Below are 15,519 nucleotides of genomic sequence, written 5' to 3'. Positions count from 1 at the left end.
GCCTCCCTCATCCCCCATAGCAACCGCCGACGCCCCTCTCCCTCTTCCGGTCGCGAGCCGGCTAGGGGGGAATATCTAACCCGGAAGTGAATCTCTCGACCGCGGAAGACCGGCGGCGGAATGAGCCTCATTACTCAAGTGGAAGAATGGCGTTTCGGGCTGTCAAAAACCTACACGACCTCTAGATGGCAGCCAAGAGCTGGGCAGCTCTAATTTAAACAGCCAACCTCAAGCCGTAATGTGGCTAATGTATCGCCGTTCATCAGTGTTTCTCAATTTTGGCAGTCCCAAAGTTAGATAAAGAGAAATGATTGACGAATCAAAAATATATTGTATTCAAAGCTGAATACCATATGCATACATACATACACACACACACGAACATACAAACGAACACAATACAGAAGCCTGATGATGGCAGATGAGATTCTGCCGAAACGTTGCTACAGCTTTAAAAGCACAACTATAATGACGTGGGAAAATACCCGAACAAAGCTGAATACCATACATGTAAGTACCCGCGAAAACTTAAGAAAACAAATATATATATATATGTATGTATGTATGTATGTATGTATATGTACATGTACATGTATATATATATATATTCATAGATTTTCATGGGTACAGGTATGTAGGTCTAGGTGTGTTCGGGTCTTTTCCCGTGTAAGATTAAGAGTATCTTGGCGATGTTTCGGCGAGGTCCTCAGGCTGGTTGAAGTTAATAAATAAATAAATGAAGCTACATTAGTCTGTATACAGAAAATAATACGTCCAGTTCCTAAAGAGGATAAACTTAACCCACAACCTTTTAATTGGATTACCAGATGTATTGTAGCAATCCCAGTGCTACTTTTCATGACTGTCAGCTGTAAATGTGATTTGGTCCAACTGATTCCTATTCACAACGGCTGAGCTTTCAATTTTCTAGGATAGCTCAGCATGCAGTTTGAAACCAGTCTTTGTTCTACAAATCATAGACTATAGCTAAATTCACCTGCAGGCTATTCTTTTTCTGAGGGGGCAGTTTGGTTAATTTGTACAATTTGTTAGTTAGGATTGCATAATTGACTTGTTCCACTTTTTAATGTAGAAAGATATTGGCTTACAGGTGCCTTTTACAGTTTCTTCTCCAATTCCTGTATTTTTCCATTCATATCCAGCTTGTTGCCGCCCTCAACAAATCAAGTCCATAATCAGACAGTTGGCTCCCGCTGCCTTTTTTTTCCTGACTGGTAATTCAATACCCAAATATAAATGTTCTCAAAGTTAATTTCTATTTGCTTCCATGGAATAAAATCCATAGAATGTTAATTATGTTGGCAAGATTTCACTGGCAGATTCGACTCAACAGCTCAACTGCATTAAAAATATTAGCTATAAGCCTTCCAATCTGTATGCTTTAGTGTTGAACAAGACGGACCTGACAAAACTTCTATTTTAAAAAATCTCCCTTAACAACTGCTTAGCTCAAGCATCTGTCAGTGCCACCATCAGTTTCATTAACATGTCAGCCACATCTTACATTTTGCATTCATTCAGAGGATGAAGGCTTAGCATGTTTCCAAACCAGTATTTGCTGTGATGATTAGAAATGCAAGATAACCGGTGCATTCAATAAATCTTGATTTAATAAACTGTATTCAGGGTTGCTATCTAAATTAGGTAACAACTAAACAACCACTTTTGAAGTAGTAGGAGGCAGAATGAGAATGCCCCATGTATTCTACCCATTGCATAGAGAACTACCCCACCTCTTGTACATTTTCGGTAGGAGTGGCCAGTGTGCATCCCCTTCCTTCCCCTGAAAATGCCAGGTACCCTTAGCAGGGCTGGGCAGCTGCCCCTCTATCTTTATGTAGGGTGTTGATTGCCACCTATAGGCAAAAAGACACCTGACCCATCCTTTGTGGGAAATGGATGAAGACACTTCCTCCTTATAGGCTGTGATAGATGTTCCACCTGGACTTAGGTAATTGGTTCATGCAAGCTGCCTGGTTAAGATCTTTGGTGTTATATCTTTTGGGTATGAATTACAATGAGCCATATGCAGTCAAGATTGGTAAATGTTCAAAGTCCCTTCTATCTCAAGGTTTTGTGTGTCAACATTACAAATATGGAATACAACACTCCTATGTTGATCTGCTTCCACTAAGCAGCAGGGGTGTCAAACTGGTGGCCTGCAGGCCACTCCGTCGCCTGCAGGCCACTCCCACCCCCCAGCTCCGCGAAGGGGGAAATAATTGTGATACATCACATGATGTCAATGTGATGCCACGAGTTTGACACCTGCGCACTAAAGTGTCACTGGCCTTCAGCAAAAATCTCCCCTTGTGCTTGCTTTCATTACAGGTAGTCCTTCAGTTACAACCCTGTGTTTAGTGACTGTTCAAAGTTACAACGGCACTGAAAAAAAAGTGACTTACAACGAATCCTTGCATTTATGTCCTGTGCAGCACACCCCACGCTCACATAATAAAATTTTGGGTGCTTGGCTACCAGCATGCATTGTTGCGGTTCGTCGGCAGCCTGTGAGGACGGCAGGAATTGGACAGTGGGGAATAACATGGGCCAGTCCAGGAGTCTGGGAAGGACTTGGACGAGGGTCCTGCGTCCGATGCAGAGATGGCGCCAGGGCCATCTGGGAGTTATGTGCTGACTCTGGACCCTCTGGAGTCTGGCAGCAGCAAGGCCAAGGACCCAGAGGAGCCTGTTCCCAGTGCGCCTGTGCACAGAGCTGCTAGAAAGCAAGAGCAACTGAGACAAAGGGGGCAACTCGTGAGTAAGGCCGGGAGGTGATTGCCCCTCCCCTAAGGTATAAAGGACAGGCAAAGGTAGAGAAACCTTTGCAGGAAGCAAAGTCGTTCACTCTGTTTGGATTAATCCTTGAAGCTCTGTGTGGACTTTGTACTTCAGTTGTTTTTTTACAGTTAATTTGGCACTTTAGCTGTTGGCAGCAATTCAGAGAGGAAGGTGGGCACTTATCTCGAGGGACTGTTTGGACTCGTTATGGGCTGGGAAGGAACATAATTCCCAGCGTTAAAATAAAACAAGAGTTATTTTGACTATGTGTTATGGTCTCAGGAAGCCTTGGTCAGAACATGCATTTACAATGGTTTCAGGGTCTTATGATCACCTTTTCTGACCTTCCCAGCCAGCTTCCGACAAGCAGTCAATGGGGAAAGCTGGATTCATTTAATGACCACACGATTCACTTAATAGCAATGGCAAAAAAGTTGTAAAATCTGGTATAACTTCCTTAACAGCCACCTTGATTAGCAATGAAAATTCTGGATCCAATTGTGGTTTCAAGTTGAGACCTAGTTATTTCATTAAATACCTATATCCTGCCTTTTCACCCATACATGGTCTTCAAGGTGGCTTCTTATTCAATTTATTTCCCCACCCACCTGACGGAAAGCTTCCTTTGAACAAAAGATGCCATTCTCCATCTTTGTGTCATAAAGCTTTATTTACACATACCATGGTGAAGACAGTACACTCAGTCAAGACATGTTTGACATCCTCAGAAATCAGTGAGAGAAGAACGTTGGCTAGCATTCTGAAAAGGACCTTGTCTGTCTTCACAAGAAGAGTCAATAAGCCAGGAAGCTTTTTTCCCCTTTGCATTTATGCCTAAATATTTGTTTGATATTGGGGAAGATGTGATGGCATGGGAAGAAATTTGATTTCCTACAGGTATCTCCAGAAGAGAATATATCAGAGCAATAATCTTGGAAACCTTAAGATGTATGGCCTTCAGCTCCCAGAATTCCCTAACCAGCTGGGGAATTCTGGGAGCTGAAGTCCACGCATCTTCAACCTGTCAGTTGAGAAACACTGCTTTATTTCATATTGCCCATGGATCTTCATGGATCCTAAGTGCAAATTACTCTGTGAAAGTGGTCCAAATACCTGAGTATCCTCCATTTAGACTCCACAGGGCCGTTGAAAACTGCAGCAAGGTTTACATTCATGTTAATTCTTCCACAAAACCAGGGTTAAAATCTATTCATTTCTACTGGCAACCACCAGAAACCTGACATCATTATGGAAAAGAGTAGGGATTGCATTTTCTGAGATGCTTCTTACATTTCCCAGTACACCCTGCAACTGGGGATTTTCCCACTGGTCATCCATCCTCAATACAAAATCACATCTAACAGAGCTTAGCTTTTTAAGATCAGCCAAGGTTGTCTAATTGTTGTCATCTGCTGCACAGAAGAAGCAGATAGAACCCTGATACAGTACAAATTAAAAACAAAAACCTGCAGGAAATCAATGTCTTTTCCTGTGGGCAAAGTAGCCAGAGATAGCAAAATAGGTTGCAGCATTGTTGACTGGAAGTTGAAGCACCAGCATATTTTTAAATGCTCCTCCATTTAAATAATTGCTGCACATAAACATAAAGTATCACACACAGGAAAGAAGGAAGGTGGTTTTCGTCACAACTCAAGGGCATCTGCAGAAGCTGGCTTTCTTTCTATTTGCAGGGAAGTATTTTTAATCCGCATAAAAAACATTCAATGGCAGTCTCCAACCATTACTATGAAATGATGCAATTCATCCTGTATTAACTCAAACCTGCTAAATATGAAACTAGGCCTAATACAAAGGACATTACAATCTAGAATTTCATTTCCAGGACAACTATTAAAAGCACAAACATGATTTCAAGATGGTGGTCTTTGGTTAGCAAAACACGTCATCACATTCTCCACCGGGGGTTGCAGACCAACGCTGTCATGGTGTGTTGATCCGAGAGATACGAGTTCTCAGTGGCGATATGTCTTCAATTGCATAGTTTTCATGGGGAAAAAAGTTGAACTGTTGACTAAACCCTTTGACCAGGGTAACAGAATACTAGAATATATCCTGCCTCCCAATTCCCAGGTTTAGGAGAACAAGATATACTAAGTAAAACAGGGGACACACTAGTGAACTGCATCAATGCATCTCCGGTTAGCCATGCCAACAGAAAAAGAGGAAATAATTAGTTTTCAGTATGGAGTATCCCTAATACGTATCTCTTGGAGAATGCCATTCTTCCAGTTTTTAAAAAGATATACAATCCCTGGTTATCCCAAGGAAACCACAGCTTCTGTTATACTAGAGCGTCTATAGTCACCGGAGTGCAGTCTGTTTAGCTACTTCAAATGCCTTCTGAGTTTGCAATGATGGAGCTGTTCAGATTCCAATGCAATTCAGTTTACCATGGAATACTTTTGTATCTGCAGGTACGTGATCCTTTATCAGTATTTCTTTAGAATTATCATATGAGTTCATCCCTACTTCAGCTGCCTTCTGGGCTCAGTGAATGAAATAACAGAAAAGGGGGGGGGGGGTAATAAATAGACAATCACACCTACAGTATTTCTCCAAAGAGCATTCACTCGCTTTTGCTGTGTGACATGATCCGACAAGAAGCATGTTCTTCCTGGACAACGGTTAATGTAGCAGGAGTATACATTTCGGAGATGCTATCGTTGTTTTCCAGGGCACCATAGGAAAAAGAAGGCTTTAGTTCAGGTTGAACTGCAGTTCCGTTGTCGTGGAGATTCTGCATGCCTGAAGGTCGAGGGAAGGACAAAGGTGGAGGGGTTTGAAAACCAGAGAAAAATTCAATTGCTGTCTTTTAACTTGTCACTTCCCAGTAACCCAACCAAACTGACTGGGGAATTCTGGGAGATGAAGTCCATCCATCTTAAAGCTACCAAGATTGAGAAACGCTGTTCTAAAGTTTTGATCTCAAAGCCTACATTCTGAGACTTAGCCGGTCTGGGAACCAGAGTTGCATCACATTGGATGGCAGCAGGATCGGATTAATTTAGGACAGTGTTTCTCAACCTGGGACGTTTGAAGACACAGAATTCTGGGAGTTGAAGTCCACATATCTTCAAGAGACTGAGGTTGAGAAACACTGCTATTGAAATATCCACGATATGGACCCCCTTCTTAAATTAGAATGCTACATTTGGTCCTCAGGGCCATATTTGCAATTCTATGACCGAACTGGTCTTTGCATGATATAGTATGCCTTGCGGCAAGATGGTCGACAAACAAATAAAATAAAAATAAAATAATAATAATATCATCTCCACATTGAATGGGGGACAAGGTCCAAATCTTTGAGGTCTTTCAAGATTCTTGAGGGGTGAGTTAATGTTTTAATCCTCTACAAGACCTAAAGGAAATTTCTCCTTCAGTACTACAAAATTAAATTTAAAATGGATAAAAGCAGACTCTGAAAAAGTACTTATTTAATACACTCATTTCTAGGCCGCCCATCTCATATATAAGACTCTGGACAGCTGTTAAAATAGGAGAAAAGGAGAATAAACCAGGGAAGCGATCAACATTAAAAATAACATAAATAAAAACCAAGAACATTGATGACATACTTTCAATATAACCATGATCAAGATACGGGTTCTTCCATATTGCTTAAATGCCCCGTTTTTGTACCTGATCTACAGCAAGTGGTACAACCAAATAATAAAGTGAGGTGAAGTGTTGGGATAGACTAATTTTTTCAACAGCCTGTCAGTTTTCCCTGCTTATTAAAAAGGTACTAGATTTTAAAATTACTTGGCATGGCATCCATGGAGATGTAAGGCTCAAAAAAGACACATTTCCTCTTGTTTTTAGTGATCAGAAAGACACCTAAAAAGGCAATGAGGCATCTGAAAGAGAGTTTAAAAGGACAAGATAAAGAAATTTAAATTAACATATGTAAGAGAAAACATGGCTGACATTAAAAAGTCTTAGCTACACATCTGACCTCACAGAAAGTAAGTCCTCAGTCTATGTGCTACTTCAGTTCATGGGGCAAAGTAAACATTTCCAGACACTTTTGAAGTGTAACATCTGTGAAGAGCAGGAACATCAAAAATAGTTCTAACTAAATTTAGTTCTTTCCAAAGCCACAGAGAGAGCTGAAGTGCCCTTCTAACCCTCTGAGAGATTTACCCAGATCTTGTTTACTCACTTAAAATAGTTGTGCAACGAGACTTCTCTACCTCAACATAAATTCTCAAGGGAAAGAACAGCACCAGGAGACGTTGCAGGAATGAGGACGTCATTATTATTATGGCTGACTGCATAGTCAGCCATATGTTTAGCCTAGATTTGGCATTTTAACTACCTTTTGAGTCCTTTCTATGGAGCTGAGATAGGCAAGTGCTGTTAATAGTATTAAGAGTATCATCACAGGATGTCAGCTGTTCCAAGTCAAGCTGCCTTTTGCAATTGACTGATGGTGAACTTGTCAATGCCGATGGTGTTCAAGTGGTGCTCTGGTTGTTTTGGGGTTGCACCCAAGGCTCCTTTTACCATCGGTACTATTTCCCCTGTCTTATTTTTAAGAGCAGTGGTAAGGCAGAATACAAGGAGAGGAAAGAAGGGTGAAGAGATTCACTGCTCCCATGACTTCTCTCCAGGAAGAAGGCCCCCTAGGCATCTCCACCCCTAAGCAGTCCCTTTGACATCCCAATTCTGAACTGACAACCTTTTCCATATGCAGTGGTGTCCAGCAATGCAGCATAATGTCAGCGCTCCAACTAACCAACTCCAACCCAATAAACTCCGAGACAAGCATTTCCTCAAAGCTCCATTTTATTAGAGTGTCACGTTGCCACATCTGGGAAAACCCGAATCTGAGAGTTCCGGATCTTCCCTTCCCAATTGAAAATCAAAAGCCCATGCCCTGCACCCACCGGTCGATCACATGGCCCAATCAAGCATCGTCCCAACTGGAGAAATTCCTCCAGCCACTCCCCTCCAGGTGCAGGGTAACATGTCCTTGACTTTCTGAGAAAGAATGTTGTTGAGTCCAATCTTCTACCACTCTATGAAATCCCCCCTCCCAAATTCCCAGGCACTAAATGTGGCAGCCTCGAAGCTTCCAAATAAAATATGGTTTACCAAGGCTGATACATAAGTCCCGCCCCATGCATGGTGTGGCATCACAATGCACGCACAAAAGGACGAGGCTTCTGTCCTGACACTCCTCCCTTTATCAGTCTATCCTCACAATTTTCCCCTTCTGCAGACCCTGCTCCCCACACTTTCTCAGGACTATCCAGGCAAATATAAAGCCTGCACTTTTCGGTCAAGAGGAAAGATGACCTTAACTCCTAAGATTGCCACTCAGCTGCTGAGATTCTTTGACTGCGGACAAATTAAGCTTTAATTACCATCAAATATTACATTGATTTGGTTTCCAAGAGAGGCAAAATATAATCAGCCCTTGCTTAGCAACCATTCATTCAGCAACCAAAGAGACGTACGGCTCAAACTTGCAGCTGTCACAACGTCCCTGCAGCCACGTGATCGCAATTTGAGCGCTTGGCAACAGGCACACAATTATAATGGTTGCAGCGCCCCAGAGTCCTGGGATCACCATTGGCAAGCTTCACTGGTGGATTCTGATAAGCAACATCAACAGGGGAAGGAAGTTGCAAGTGATGTCATGTGATGTTGCATTTAATGCCTGCACAGAAGTTGCATAGCAACAACAATCAGAATTGCCATCGCAAATTGGCACCGTCAGGTGATTTTTCAATTTATAACTTCATTGTCTAGTCCAATTCAAGCCATTAATGAAGACTACCTGTACGCATTTCTGATTGTATCCAGCACTGCAATCTGGGCAGGGACTGGGGTAGAGTTTCCCACTCCAGAAAACTCCAGACAATTCAGTTTATTTGTTCTGGTTCCTGGTCTATGTAATAAACTGAATTGAATTGAAAACTCCCAAGAGTTTTGGCGTGCATGCATCGCCAAAATGCAATGTGCGTGCGCCTCCCGCGCCTGTGTCCTATCTCCCGCACATGCACCCCGCACTCCAGCACATGCATGCACACACCCCTATGCATGTGCCCCACCCTGCACATGCGCTCCCCCGCACGTGCCCTGTGCATGCGCAACAGAGACTGAAGAAAAGCTGGCAGGCGGGAGGTGCGCATGCAAGCATGGCAGAGCTGACCTGGGGTGACGGCTCACATGCCCAGAGAGAGGACTATGCGTGCCACCTCTGGTACGTGTGTCATAGGTTTGCTGTCACTGCATTAGACGTTTTTCAGGCAATCAAGAATACATCCACAAATGCTCCAAAACTACTAGCAAAGAGTGGGCAACTAGCAGCCCTCAGACTGTGTTTTTAGTATGCTAAAAATGATTAGTAAGCTAAAAATGACACTGTTTCCCACATGGGAGGGATACGACAGGTTAACTACCGGTTCAGGATTTACAAGCTTCCCTGCACGCTGCGAGCCGCGCGCCTGTAAATCGTCATCAGCACGCTGCGTGCAGAGAAGCAGTCTTTGAAACAGCCCTCTTTTCCTGCTTTTTTAACTGCAGCTGTTCCTCGTTCGGTAGCTGAAGTTGAAAAATCAGGAAATAAAGATCAGGTAAGAGCCCAGGTGGGCGGGTGACCAAAACATCAGCAGACATAGGACCGGTTCTATGTCTGCTGCTCTTCAGAGCTACCGGTTCTACAGAGGTGGACAGAACCGGTAGAAACCCACCCCTGGTTTCCCACCATTCTGAGATGGAAGGTGCTCAAAGTAGCCTTCCAATAGCCATCATACATTAAAAAGAACAAACCTGCCAAGCAGAGAAAAAGGAAATGCAAGAGACACAGGGTAGTACCCAAAGCCCACCAGTTAGATCAGTATTGGGAACTTACCCCAAACAAAACATACAAATATGGAGAACATCCTCTGCAATAAAGTCCAAATAAAAAGTTGCACCTGAAAAGAAAAGAAGCCTTTACAAATAGAACCTCCTTTAAAACAAAGTTAATAGCATAAACAAAAAAATGTATCTAAGGAGACAGAATTGATGCGTGGATAGATTATATTTTTATAACTCAAAAGCTGGCCAACTGAGCTACTAAGAGAAGAAATGGGAATCATCCCATGGAGCAGGGGTGTCAAACTCAATTTAATTGTTTAAAAATTAGTTTAAAAATTAATATTTCAGAAGTGTACCGAATTCATATTTTTAAAAGATATTTAATTACAGGTGTTAAAAGACAAATGAAAACTTCTCTTATGTGATTTCAATTAAAAGTTTACAAAAACAAGTCCTAGCACTGACATCTAGATCCGGTTTAAACTCTTTAACCAGGGGTATCCATTCTTGGCAACTCTGGCTTGTGGACTTCGCCTCTCAGAATTCTCCAGCCAGCCTTGCTGACTGGAGAATTCTGGGAGTCGAAGTCCATAAGCCTTAAAGCTGCCAAGATTGGACACCCCTGCTTTACATGTTTAAATAAGTACAGTAACTTCTTTCTGGGTATTCTTTTCCTAGCGGATTAGAACTGTGGTGGGTACAAAACTCAACTATGCCGAAGAAGTGACTCCTCTGTTGGATATGTACAGTAGTGAAATCAAACTCAATGGCAGAGAAGATTTGTTTAGCACCAGAAACCTGGACTTAATTTGAAATGTGTCTCTCACTGGGAAAAACAGTTTCTTGTTATCATTGTAGGCAATTTCGTTTTAAGCACTAAAATACATATTTCAAGGTAAGCGTTAAGTCAGGGACCTTCTCTCGGTGATGGAAAGAGGTTATTTGCTGATCAGCTCCTTCCATCATTTTAATGCACCAATATACACCTACCTGCCGTAATTCCTATTACAGTAGACAGGATATAACCCACACTGGCAATCTGGGATACATCATACAATTGGGAAGCTTGGGTTAAAAACCTAGGAGAAAAATAAATTTAGTGGAGGGGGGAAAAAATCAGACAACACTGCCCATAAATAAGTAACAAAACATTTCACAAAAAGCTGAAGATGTTTCGGCACAAAGAAAGGGAAATTTACAAATCATGAACCAAAAACAGGATCACCAGTCTGAGATTCAGCTGTTGATCTCGTTGGCAAAACAAGTAGATTTGCCTGGCGAAATTTCAGCTCATTCCAAAATTTCTAGGTAATATTTTATAACGAGGGGTCCTTGGTATCCTCTGAGCTTCATGGATATCTTTTGTAGACATTTCATTACCCAAACTAGATAATCAGTGCTGCTAGTGTTGCCTAGTTTGGGTAATTTCAAATCACAAATAGAATAACAGAGTTGGAAGGGACCTTGGAGGTCTTCTAGTCCAACCCCCCGCTTAGGCAGGAAACTCTATACCATTTCAGACAAATGATTGTCCAATATCTTCTTAAAAACTTCCAGTGTTGCAGCATTTATAACTTCTGGAGACAAGTCGTTCCACTGATTAACTGTTCTAATTAAATGTCTGCAAGAAAACAACCAATCTCAGAGAGCATCAAGGACCCATAATCTCAACCCTGAGCTACAAATATTCTCCTTTTGGGGTAGTACATATATAGACATCAAATGCTCCAGAAAGCAAGCAAATGGGGTAGAATGTTTTCCTATCTTCATAACTTTAAAATGTGTGAACTTCAACTCCCAGAATTCCCCAGCCAGCCATGGGACCAGAATTTCCCTGGCTAAGCAAGATGATTAAGTGACAGTGCACTTGGATTTTATGACCTTTTTTTGTCTCAGTTGTTAAGCAAATCACTGTAGCTATTAAGACAATCTTGTGGTTGTTAATTGAATCTGACACCCCCCACTGACTTTGCTTGCTTCCCAGTTGGGAAGAATGCAAATAAGGATCCATGACCCCAGGACAACTATTGTAAACACACTGCCATTTGTCAAATGCCCACATTTTGATCCTATGCTGCAATAGTCATAAGTGTGAGCATTGGTCGTAAGTCACTGTTTTGACTTTTTGATTCATGAATAGAATAGAATAAATAGAATAGAATAGGAGAGGAGAAGAAAATAGAATAGAATAGAATAGAATAGAATAGAATAGAATAGAATAGAATAGAATAGAATAGAATAGAAGAATAGAATAGAATAGAATAGGAGAGGAGAGGAGAGGAAAATGAGAATAGAATAGAATAGAATAGAATGAGAGGAGAAGAAATAGAATAGAATAGAATAGAATAGAATAGAATAGAAAGAATAGAATAGAATAGAATGGGAGAGGAGAAAATAGAATAGAATAGAATAGAATAGAATAGAATAGAATAGAATAGAATGGGAGAGGAGAAGAAAATAGAATAGAATAGAATAGAATAGAATAGAATAGAATAGGAGAGGAGAGGAGAAAATAGAATAGAATAGAAAAAAAGAAGACGAGAATAGGAGAAGAGAATAGAATAGAATAAGAGAAGAAAACAATAGGAGAAAATAGAATAATAGATTAGAATAGAATATAGAATAGAATGAAAGAATAGAATAGAATAGAATAGAATAGAATAGAGAGGAGAGGAGAGGAGAAAATAGAATAGAATAGAAAAAAGAAGACGAGAATAGGAGAAGAGAATAGAATAGAATAAGAAAGAAACAATAGGAGAAAATAGAATAATAGATTAGAATAGAATATAGAATAGAATGAAAGAATAGAATAGAATAGAATAGAATAGAAGAGAAGAGAGGAGAATAGAGCTATGGGAATTCAGCAGAATGATGGCAAGGAGGAAAAACTGTCTCTGTATCTAGTTGCTTTGGCATGCAATGCCCCATAGCAATGTCCTGAGGGGAGAAGTTGAAACAACTTATGTCCAAGATGCGAGGGATCTGCAGATATTTTCTCAGCCCTCCTTCTGACCCATGCAACATACAGGTCTTCTATGGAAGGCAGGTGGGTTGCAATTTTTTTTTTTACAGTCCTGTCCATTGAAGTCTGTACCAGTCCTGTTCAGTTGCTCTACCAAAGTATAGCTTTGGCTACCAACTATGATGATTACAAATGGAACCTTAAGATCCAGAAAAAAAAAAATATCTTATTATTTGTAAAAGGAAGGATGCTTCGCATCTCCATCCCTCCAAGCACACTTCCAGCAATTCACACAAGATGCAACAAGTGTGGGAAGCTGGCATTTAACTGTGTGTTCCCAAATGACCCCTTCCACTGAAGCTTTTTGAGAACAAGAAATTATTCAAATTGTTACTAAAAGGCCCATCTCTGGTCAGAAACAGCAACAAGAATCCAATTACCTAGTTTCCAGCGCTACCTGCCGCACAGGCTCTCTTTTTGATCTATAATTCATTTTAATTAAATTTGAATTACCTTGACATTTGGTGGCGAGCTGCAGGAAGAAAATACACATTTAGGGAGAAAGAAAAGGAAGGAAGGAAGGAAAGAAATGAAAGGAAGTAAGAAGCAACCAAGCAAGCTTTGTTCTACTTACTCTGCCTGAAAGGCTGTTGTCGCCACCATGCACACGGCCATGATGTAAAAGATAGGGTAGCCCAGCTGCATATTCCCCCGAATGGAAACCACGATCATGCCCGCAACGGCTTTGACGGTAACGACAGTCATGGAACCTGAAAAACCGCCAAGGTAACAAGCCTTGTTTTGCTCAAGAGCAGGGTTGTCAAACTTGATTTCATTGAGGGCCACATCAGGGTTGTGTTTGATGTTGGGGGGCTGGGGTGGGTGTGGCCATTTTGACATCACTCATTTCGGGGGCGCCTGCCAGAGAAAATGGACTCCCGGCAGTGGTGGTATTCTACTGGTTAGGCCTGGTTCTGCCTAGCTGGTAGCGGCGATGAGTAGCAGAGACCAAACCGGTTCTCTCCACCACTCTGCTGTTGGGCCCACCCACCCGCCTGGGCTCCCATACTCACCTTTATCCTCTGAATTTGGAGCGCAGCTGCTTTGCGTGGTACAGAATAGTGCCACGCGGCAGCTGCTGAAGCGACCGGGATCGTGCAGGCTTGCAGGAGGTGAGTTGGAATGCCTCCGCGCCTGTGCAAAGGGCATGTTTGGCACGAGCCCGTACGCACGCAAAGGGTGTGCACACCTGCAAAGCCACGCCCACTGAACCGGTGGTAAAACTTTTTGAATCCCGCCACAGGCTCCCAGGTTCTATTTTTGCCTGGGATGGTCTCCTGAAACCCTCTGCCAGCAAAAACGGTGCTCGGGAGGGCTGCATTTTCACTGGCAGAGGCGTTGCAGTCCGGTCCTTCGCTATTTCCAGGGTGGCCTCATGGGCCAGATCTAAGTACTCCACAGGCTGGATCTGGGCCCTGGGCCTTGAGTTTGACCCCCCCTGTTCAGGAGTAACAACACCGGCGAACGAAATACATTACAGGCAGTCCTCGACATACAGCCACAATTGAGCCGAACATTTCTGTTTCTAAGCGAGACATGGGTTACGTGAGTTTTGCCTCATTTTGCAACTTTTCTTGCCACAGTTGTTGAGTGAATCACTGTAGTTGTTAAGTTAGGAACACAGCTGTTAATTGAATCTGGCTTCCCCATTAACTTTGCTTATCAGAAGGTCGCAAAAGGGAATCATGTGACCATGGGACAGTGCAACCGTCATAAATATGTGTTGCGGTTAGCCGGCAGCAGGTGCAGATGGCTGAGGAGAGCAAGGACTGAGATGAGGGAGCCAGGACCATCAGGGAGTGGAGTGCTGCCTTCAGAGATTGTGTGGGCTGATAGCAATGATGAGGAGGTTCCTGAGGAGCCTGTGCCAAGTGCATGTGCTCAAAGGATTGCTTGGAGGAAAGAACAATTACAGCAGCACAGGCGACTCGGGAGTAAGGCTGCAAGGTAACGGCCCCTCCCTCAAGAGGATAAAAGCCAGGTTTGGAAAAGCGTTCTTTGCAGACAGCAAAGAATCTCTGAAGCTCAACTGGTGGACATCTTAGTTCGTGTTTGGAGAATCTTGTAAATTAGTTCTTATCTCTAGGTTTTTGGCATCATTGACAAACAACTTGGAAGGCTCTTTCTTGTCGGAGCTAATTAGTGGAAAGCAGCCTTTTACCTTTAAAGGAACAGAATTCGTTATTAAACCTTAAAAGGTGGGGGCTGCTGCCTTTGTCTGTGTTTGCTCTTTGGGAACCCGGTTGGGTCAGAACAATATGAGTCAATTGCCAAGAGTCTGAATTTTGATCATGTAGCCATGGGGAGGCTGCAACAGTCATATGTACAGGTGGTCCTTGACTTACAATAGTTCGTTTGGGACCGTTCGAAGTTACAACAGCACTGAAAAAAGTGACTTTATGACCATTTTTCCCATTTGCAACCATTGCAGCATCCTCACTAATCAAAATTCTGATGCTTGGCAACTGACTCATTTTAATAACGGTTGCAGTGTCTCCTTGGGGTCACGCGATTCCCTTTTGCAACCTTTTGAGAAGCAAAGTCAATGGGGAAGCCAGATTCACTTAACTGCAGTGATTCACTTAACAACAGTGGCAAGAAAGGTCACAAAATAGAGTGAAATTTCACTTAACAAATGTTTCACTTAGCCACAGAAATTTTGAGCTCAATTGTGGTCGTCAGTCGAGGAGTACCTGCAATGGGAATTGCCATCAACAGGAACAAGAGCTTGACTTATTAATCTCTTTCCAACAACTCAGCCCTTGATGAATTTATTTTTTTATCAGGATAATTTTTCATGGGGCTTCGTCCAGGCAGCCATCTTCCCGGTGGCTCAGAGCCTTTTTTGGAACCAGCCTTGA

At 42.3% G+C, this 15,519-nt stretch overlaps 1 protein-coding gene across 17 annotated transcripts in view; it reads right to left on the bottom strand.

The window, feature by feature from the left end:
* Positions 1–3,453: 3,453 nt before the first annotated feature.
* Positions 3,454–15,519, bottom strand: part of NIPAL3 (NIPA like domain containing 3) — a 32,459-nt gene continuing 20,393 nt past the window's right edge. For 15 of the 17 annotated variants that reach the window (XM_026675990.2, XM_087970593.1, XM_087970597.1 and 12 more), the window contains 5 exons: positions 13,233–13,368; positions 10,627–10,715; positions 9,689–9,752; positions 6,589–6,683; positions 3,454–5,568 (listed from right to left, as the gene is read on the bottom strand). In XM_026675990.2, coding sequence (XP_026531775.1) covers positions 5,390–5,568; positions 6,589–6,683; positions 9,689–9,752; positions 10,627–10,715; positions 13,233–13,368 — 563 coding nt within the window. In that variant the 3' untranslated portion in view covers positions 3,454–5,389. Of the gene's footprint in view, positions 5,569–6,588; positions 6,684–7,523; positions 7,810–9,688; positions 9,753–10,626; positions 10,716–13,232; positions 13,369–15,519 lie in introns of those variants that run through there. The other 2 variants (XM_087970601.1, XM_087970602.1) reach the window with 1 other exon arrangement.

Source organism: Notechis scutatus, chromosome 8 (assembly GCF_049901735.1).
Source record: "Notechis scutatus isolate UNSWTSFEM ecotype Mainland chromosome 8, rNotScu1.2, whole genome shotgun sequence".
Classification (NCBI taxonomy): Eukaryota; Metazoa; Chordata; class Lepidosauria; order Squamata; family Elapidae; genus Notechis; species Notechis scutatus.
Note: the sequence above shows the minus strand (reverse complement) of the source record. Positions and strands in the feature narration are given on the sequence as shown.